This window comes from Cornus florida, unplaced genomic scaffold, assembly GCF_030987335.1.
Source record: "Cornus florida cultivar Cherokee Brave unplaced genomic scaffold, ASM3098733v1 CherokeeBrave_3.0.0_Hap2_Chr06, whole genome shotgun sequence".
In the NCBI taxonomy this organism is placed as follows: Eukaryota; Viridiplantae; Streptophyta; class Magnoliopsida; order Cornales; family Cornaceae; genus Cornus; species Cornus florida.
The window spans coordinates 102383402-102392068 of record NW_026775576.1 but is presented as its reverse complement, the minus strand read 5'-3'; the positions used below and the strand labels follow the sequence as shown (position 1 = coordinate 102392068).

General features: G+C 36.1%; 1 protein-coding gene and 1 long non-coding RNA gene across 2 annotated transcripts; one reads left to right on the top strand and one right to left on the bottom strand.

Moving 5' to 3' along the window:
* Window positions 1-1864: 1864 nt before the first annotated feature.
* Window positions 1865-3572, bottom strand: LOC132313460 (uncharacterized). Its single transcript, XR_009483428.1, has 2 exons — window positions 2993-3572; window positions 1865-2105 (listed from the first exon to the last, which is right to left on the bottom strand). It is a non-coding gene; the product is annotated as an uncharacterized LOC132313460 (long non-coding RNA).
* A 1271-nt stretch (window positions 3573-4843) lies between these two features.
* On the top strand, window positions 4844-7495 carry LOC132313458 (thioredoxin-like 1-1, chloroplastic). The gene is made up of 4 exons (XM_059812230.1): window positions 4844-5384; window positions 5745-5921; window positions 6090-6254; window positions 6918-7495. Exons 1-4 carry the CDS (start codon window positions 5142-5144, stop codon window positions 7260-7262), a joined length of 930 nt encoding a protein of 309 aa, XP_059668213.1. The 5' UTR covers window positions 4844-5141; the 3' UTR covers window positions 7263-7495.
* The last annotated feature ends 1172 nt before the right edge of the window (window positions 7496-8667 follow it).

The following is an 8667-nucleotide window of genomic DNA, read 5'->3' as shown; positions in this document are numbered from 1 at the left end:
CAAATTGACCCTTTTACCCTCAATTTTTTTAATACAAAATATATCTAATCTAAAATGACAAAAAGGCCCCTTCGACTTTGTAAATGTGCAGCATTGTAACCCCAAATCCTTACTTTCTAGAAGAAAGCCCCAGTCGTTAGTAAGATTTTCCTCCCTCTCTATATAGTCTGCGGTGGTGAAATCTGAGCTGGTGGAAGCCTTTGGGCTACTTATTGAAAGACTTGCCATGTTGTACTTATTCTTTCACCAGTTTGAATAGATCGGATCATCTGCCTCCAGCGTTGGAGAATCTAACTTGCCATGTGTGTGTATATATCTATATATGTATGGCTTTTTTGTATGTGTGTGTATATATATACAGTGGCGTTCAATTGCTCCCTGGTAAGTATAGAGTAGTATACTCACTTTTAATCCTGACCTTAGAATCTAATCTACGGTAATTAATTAATCACTGTTTCCTTTTTATATTTAAGGCAATTGCTTTTTTTTATTTTTTTTATTACCATTATATATTATTAATAGGAAATGACAAAACTAAACATGTTTTTTAATGGAAACAAATTAAAACCAAATTGGTTAGGATTTTCTTTTATACTAATTCCTTCCCATCTGAATTCTCAAAGCATACCAATTAAAAAAAAAAAAGGTTAAAACATAGAAGGCCCACATCTGAATAAAAATAAAAATAATGAAATTTTCAATCCCATTAACTTTGAATTGCCACGGGGCATTCCACCTCCATCACCACCACCTCCACAGCCACGGCCACCACCTACCCCGCCACTGCCGTCACCTCCACCACTGCTGGTCACCACCTTCACCGTCACCGTCACCTACCCTGCCACTGCCGCTACCTCCACCACCGCCGGCGGTGGTGGAGGTGGCGGCAGTGACGGGGTAAGCGGCGGCGGCAATGCCAGGGTAGGTCGGCGGTGGTGGAGGTGGCGGCAGTGACGGGGTAGGCGGCGGCGGCGGCAATGCCAGGGTAGGTCGGCGGTGGTGGAGGTGGCGGCAGTGATGGGGTAGGCGGCGGCGGCAATGCCAGGGTAGGTGGTGGAGGTGGTTTATTCCCATTCTCTTTCATATTTTATATATTGAGTTACATGATTTGATGATTTTGCATGTTTTTAAATTCATTTTTATGCACACACATACAAATAAACATATTTACAACATTATTTTGTAATTGGATTATTTAGTAAGTAGTTGTTTCACAGACATAAATTAATTGTAAGGTTGAGAAGAGGACGATTGTACGTCAATTTTTCAACTGATATACTTTGAGAATTCTCTGTCTGAACCAATAGGAACGAAGGGAATTGGAAATAATTAATGTAACGATTCGAACCCATGGATCCGGATCGTTACCCGGGTCTTTACCTTGACCCCGAGGTCACCTAGGTCACACCGTCAATTTCTTGGGTCCTTAACCATCACACAAGGCAATCCAAGGTTCAAAAATGTCCTAAGTCCCAAGTTTACAAGGAGATCCAAACATACAGGTTAAAGAGAGGCTGTCAGCCGGCTGGTAGCCCCTGGTCGGTCAGCTGACAAGGCAGGACCGGTCGATCGACAAGGCAAGATCGGTAGGGCGAAACGGTGAGGAGAATTGTGTGCTCTCGGGAATTTCACTGTTTTCAACTGTCGGTCGGTTGACGATAGGGGTTCAGTCGATCGACCCTGGAGTTTTGGTCGGCTGATGAGGAGGTTCAGCCGGCCGAAACATGCTTTCCTGTGTTTCAACCCACTAGAATGGCTACTGCTTGTATTTAATAAAATCCAAACCCACATTAGACCTGTTTACAGAAATTCCCGAATTTACGGCAACCATTCATGACATTACACAATTGGGTGACATCCATAATTGATCAAAATATAATTTCTTAACCCATTTATTAGGAAATGTTACATAGTCTCAAGTTACATCAAAATTTCATTGAGAATTATAATTACAATACATAGTCAAGGTTTGCAAAATGAATGTACTTTATTACAGTTCTGAGACTTTACAAAAGGTTAGTGGATACACAAAAGGAAACAAAAGTATATTCCAAGTCTTTGTCATGCTTCTGAAGGGTTTGCGTCTCCTATTCCATTTCTCGGTCCTGAAAAATATTAAATAAGATGGGGTGAGCATAAAGCTCAGTAGGTGGTACCTAAGACACACCTCTTGTTACCCTGTGAATCCAAATAAAGAATAGATCAATAGGGAACGGGGTCATACCAAGCCGGGGAAAATACAATATACATCTCCAGTTCAAAACACATTAATGTCGTACCATGTATGCAATGTCATGCATGTCACTCCCTATTTTCAGAAAACATCTATCATTTCACAAACTGTTAATATAACCCGCCCTTTGGTGACCCTGTAGCTACACGAGAGAAGGATTGGCTACTGTCCCTGACCTTTGGTATCCCCGCAGCGTCATTTTGGGCCCAGATAACTCAACCACGCTAAGGCAATCTCCCTAATTCCCTTTAGGCTAGATTAACATATCAGTCCTTTGGTGACCTCGCGGCGACCGGGTTTTTCTCAAAATTTCTTCCCAAAATCCCCTTTTTAATTTCATTTCAAAACACTTTCCCTTTTCTTTTATGCCCAATGCCATGGATGTATGCCACATATTATCCCAATGGTATAAAAATGGGGAAATTTACACATCACAACTCAACACTTTTCTTCATAGCTATTTATAGGAAAATAACAAACATTATAGTATGGAATTTAACATCTAGACATATTCCTCACATAATATCATCAGCACATATAGGCATAGATTCCAATTACAACAATTATATAATATACAAGGCAATCAATTCAAATAAAGTATATTTTTCATACAATTTAACAAAATATACAAGCTTGCATGATTCATATACATAAATAAGTCATTTAAGAAACATTTAATTCAAATTAATCATACTTGACAGTAATTAAAGGAGGAAAACTCACAAGGGAGCAAGAAAATTGAGTATTAGAGACTCCTACCTCAAGATTGTGCAAAATCCCCAATTGTGCCCTAGAATTTCGAAATTCCTATAGTGTACCAAACACCAAATTGGTCTGATCAAATGAAAGATCTCGTCGTGGGCTTCGATTTGCCGCAAACAACACCCAAAATGATCAAGTATTGAAAGAGAGATCTAAACTTGAAGTTTAGAAGCAAAAAGAAAAAGAAAAAGTGAAGCCAAGGAAGGGAGAGAGAGGACCTGCGGGAGTGAGAGAGAGAGAATTGGGAAATCAGATCAAAATGATCTCTAACCCCTTTTTGTGCAATAGTGGTGGGTCCCACCTTTTTCTTTTTAATTTTTCTTTTTCTTTTCTTTTTAATTTACAACACATGCATATATAATTACACATTTAATTCACAATCCTCTAAATCACATTAAATAAAATAAACATAATGCAATTGGACCCAACAAAATTTCCCGCGAGCAACAATTCAGGTAGCGGGTCCCACACGGGACCGTTCGGCCCGAAAAACTGAAAAAAAATACGAAAATTGTCACCCTTACATTTTAAAGAGTACTGGACTCAATGAAATGTCCCAAACAATTTTAGGACACAACCGATACACTCCACAATGTCCGGCACAAAAAATGTGAAAAGACAAAAATACCCTTGCAGCGACAAAAATTTTCGAAAAAAGAAAATGGCGAAAATCGGAAATATCACAATTAATTTTTTTTTAATTTTTAATTGGTATGCTTTGAGAATTCGGATGGGAAGGAATTCGTATAAAAAAAAATTCTAACCAATTTAGTTTAATTTATTTCCATTAAAAACATGTCTAGTTTTGTCATTTCCTATTAATAATATATAATGGTAATAAAAAAAGAAACAATTGCCTTAAGGAAACAGTGATTAATTAATTCCCGTAGGATTAGATTCTAAGGTCAAAATTAAAAGTAAGTATACTACAGGGAGCAATTAAACGCCACTGTGTATATATATATATATATATATATATATATATATATATATATATATATAGCTGTGTTTGTAAGTGTGTGTGTATATATATATATGGCTATTTTGTATGTGTGTGTATATTATATATATATATATCTGAAAAGTACCGTGCCGGATTGACGGGTTAATTGGATGATGATGTATGAGGAGGAGGAGGAAAGTAAAAAAGGAGGTGTATGCTGGGGGTATTTTGGTCACAAAAATAGTTAATAATAGGTCAAAGGGTAATATAATTATTTAACACCTCAAAAGTATTATGGCCTACTAAAAATTGACATTTGGAATACAAGTGAAAGGTTAAATCACTCATTTAAATATAAGTGAAATTTAAAATCAAAATGTTAATTTAGTTGATAAATGATCTAATTTCAAGGGTTTAAGTGTAATTTAGCTAAAAATTAATTACAGTAAAACGAAATTTAAACAATTATTTTGATTAGATTGGTGGACCATTTAAAGTGGGAGATGGTCCAAGACTCGGACTAAAAATCTGGATCACCCATTGCAATAGATAGCGTTGTACAGGATTGGATCACAAAATATAAAGTATTTGTCGTGTTATTGAGTTGGCAAAAGACCCACAAACCCTAAATTTTCTCAAGCATATCCTTTTAAACCGATAAAGTGCGACGTGTTGTAAAGTGCGACGTTCACGTACATTGACTATCCACCATATGCCTCGTCAACATCACCTGGCAATCAAAACAAGAAGCTCTCTCACCGTCGGATTCACATACGTTAAACCGATAACCATAAAATCAACGGTCAACAATCAACCAGGCACTTTCTATAACCAACATTATCAACTTCTTTTTATTTTTTAAAATATATATATGGTTATAATTTAAAGTGTCACATTTTCAAAAAAAATAAAAATAAAAAACAGAGAGCAATTCCAATCTCTTTTGAACATTTGTATTAAAAACCCAACCCCACTTTTTCACACATGAAGAAGAAGCAATTCCGGGTACTTCTTTTTCCAATTTATCTCTCTCCCCCTTGAATTTCTAATTTAAGACTACGAATCAGATTTCGAAATTTCTCTGGTTTTCTAGGTTTTTTTTTTATTTTGTTCTTCCCTTCTTGTAAATTTCTGGGGATTTTATCTGAAATTTGGAAGAAAGGTACGGATTGAAGGGTTTATGATTTGCGGTAGTGGAAAATCATGGCAGAGGCTAACGTGTTTTCACCAGGCTATTGTTTACATCATCAGCTTCAACAATTTCCCAGAAAGTTAGATTGCAAGCCGGCCCCTGTTTCTTCTAGAATTGGGTTTCCTTCCTCTCTGAAGCTTAGACCGATAACCCTAACATCATCATCCATCAGCGATTTTCATGGCCGTAGAATCGTTGTTCAGAGTCGTCAAGCCATACCCACAAGAGGAAATTACCAACTTCTTAATCCACAGGTCTGTCGCTGCTCAATCTCTCCCTCTTTTACAGGTTTTTAGGCTAATTTTACATATATATATATTTTTGATTGGATGTATTGGGTGTTGTGAGGCTAAATATGTTTCTGATTATTAAACAAAAAGAACAAATCTTCATCCAATTATCATTTTGGTTTGTACCCATTTTTGTGATAGCTCTTTTATTTGGGGTAAGGATTATTTGGGCATGATTTTATTCCTTTGTATGATTTTCATGAACATTTGGATATTTATTTGCTGAAAAATGCATAATTTTTCATGATTGAATTATGTATATATATATATATATTTTACTTTTGGGATTTGTGTTCTTATATTTGCAATTTATTATTCATGCAGATGAGTATTGCAATTGGTAGAGCTCAAAAATGGTGGGAGAAAGGGCTTCAATCCAATATGAAAGAGATAGCGGGAGCCCAAGACTTTGTGGACTCCCTATTGAACAGTGGGGATAAACTGGTTGTTGTGGATTTCTTTTCCCCTGGCTGTGGAGGCTGCAAAGCTCTTCATCCCAAGGTATTATAGTCCCCAAATTTCAAATTTCTTGGAGATGTTTTTTTGTTAAGAAATGGTGGAAGAAATTAGTGTGTGAAATGGAAAAAGTGACTTCCTTAACATAGCCTTCTTCTTTTTATGAAATTTAAAATTGTGTATTAATGAGGATATGTTATGTTTCATTTGCAGATATGCCAAATAGCAGAGATGAACCCTGATGTGCAGTTCCTGCAGGTGAACTATGAGGAGCACAAATCCATGTGTTATACCCTTAATGTTCATGTTCTCCCTTTCTTCCGGTTCTACAGAGGGGCTCATGGTCGTCTTTGCAGCTTTAGCTGTACAAATGCCACGGTTAGTCTTGTGTTCCTCTTCTTTTCATTTTTTGATCTTGGAAACTATGTATTTTAATGCATTATAATTAATGATGAATTGTTTTGTTTTTCTGTTAAGTGTTAACCAGCCACATAATTTCTCGTTGGTGAACAAACTCATTCATGTTTACAAATATTATATCCTGATGAGTCTGCTCTGAATTTTACTTGGTTCGCGACAAACATATCTGATTGACGTGCAACCATCTATCATATCTGATAATTCAGGTTACGATATAAGTGAGCATCAAATCTCAAATTATGTTGCTTCAAAATGAGTGAATTTCTGTGTTGGATGCTTTATGCACTTAAAAAACACTTCATCTTGAAAAATAAAACAATAATGTTGAACAATACAAATTTTCATCAATATCTTTGGATTCAGATAATTGATAATTCACATATTCAGACGCATATCAGCACCCTTCTTAGTTGAGTCATTGCAATTAGTTTAAAGCACCTCTTTTCTGCCTTCTTTATTTCCTAAGATTACCCGGTTGATTTATTTGAAGTAAATTTTCATCCAGCAACTTTTAGTTAAAGTTCACTTACTTCTAAAATCCAGTGGTTATAGGATTTATGTTTGTGCCTTTCTTTTTCCTCCTTGTATCAATACTTAATTTTTGTGCTGATTCTATCACAGATCAAGAAATTCAAAGATGCATTAGCAAAGCACAGTCCAGATCGTTGCAGCCTAGGGCCACCAAAGGGGCTGGAGGAGAAAGAGCTAATTGCATTAGCTTCCAACAAAGATTTAGGTTTCAGTTACACACCAAAACCAGAGCAACTGGTGCCTGCTCACACACAACAAAAGATAATGGCAGAAGAAGCTGCCGAGGCAGTAGCAGCAGCAACACTAGCATCTTCTTCAAAATCAGAGCTACCTCTTCCACTGCCTCTTCCTCTTCCTCTTCCTCTTCTGTCAACAGCAACCGAGAGGGCTCCTCAAGACTCTGGGGAGAAGACCCTTGTCTCAGCCGGAAGATGAGAAGTTATCGCGGCCATTGTCATTCCATTTCCTCTTGTACATATTTGTGTTGTAGTATAAGATGTTCATGTGTAATGTATATGGAGAATTGAACAACTCAGTTAAAGCAAATATGTGGGAAAGTTTATAGTTGCAGGCTCCTGGATTCACTTTTTTTATAATTGGATCCAATCCTGCTAATATTGTGGTGACTTAGAAGAGTAAATGGATGTGTTCCTTTGTTGCTCATACAATCTCTCTCCCCTTGCAAACTTTATTAAGACAATGTAAGATAAAGAAAAAGAACAATTTGGACACATCTAGCTTCTCCCATTGGGGAAGGGGCTTTTTTGGACACTATGATAAAATATACTCCTTTCGATTCAAATGAAGTGTTATTGGTAATTGTAACTTATTTAATTTGGGACGGATGTATGGATTATAGTTTTAAGTAAATGTTGCTCATACAATCTCTCTCCCCTTGCAAACTTTATTAAGATATCGTAAGAAAAAGAAACAGTTTGGACTGATGTAGCTTCTCCCATTGGGGGAGGGGTTTTTTTTGATACTATGATAAAATATACTCCTTTTGTTTTAAATTAAGTGTTTTTATTAGTAATAATGACTTACTTAATTTGGTATTAAGTGTCTGACTTACTTAATTTGGTACGAAAAGAGTATGGTATATGAGTTATAATTTTAAGTAAATGTTATTATAAAAAATATAATAATACACGTGTCGAATATGAGACATGAAAACAAGTTGTATCACAATAGCCCACACCCATATTCATATATATATCTGCATCGAGAATCTTCCAATAGTCTAAAATCTAGATTTAAAATTAAAATCTAAACCTGATTCAATCTCATGCCTAGTGTTGTCATAATGTTATTGAACAAGAACATGTTGTCATAATGTTATTGACCAAGAATTAAGAAAAACAGTGGGTTGAACAATTATTGGTGGAGACTACTGTGCAAATGAAGTTCATAATTTAAAAACAATAACAGTTTCATCATTTCATAAGCTAGCATTTGGCAGGATCTGAATGATTGTTTCATAAAAAGAGGAAGAAAAATAAAATAAAAAAAATAAAATAATGGAGTCTTGGAGTACGGGTGACCACGTAGAAAGTTGAAGGGTAAGGTGGGGGAATAGATGAAGTGAAGAAAGGGTTACGTGTGTTGGAGGAGGCGAAAACGTGGCCAGCCTTCCACACTTTATTCCACTGGAAATACAGTGGGGTCCACTACATATCTTATTTATTGGAATTATTCTATAATGGCGACTCTAATCTAATCTTATAATTCTTATATAGTGGGTGTCTTGTGGTAGTCTATTCAATGATGCGTTCAATTCAAAGCTATTCTTCACCATCACCACCCATCTGTCAAGTGTCCATAATTTGTAGTAGTATAATAA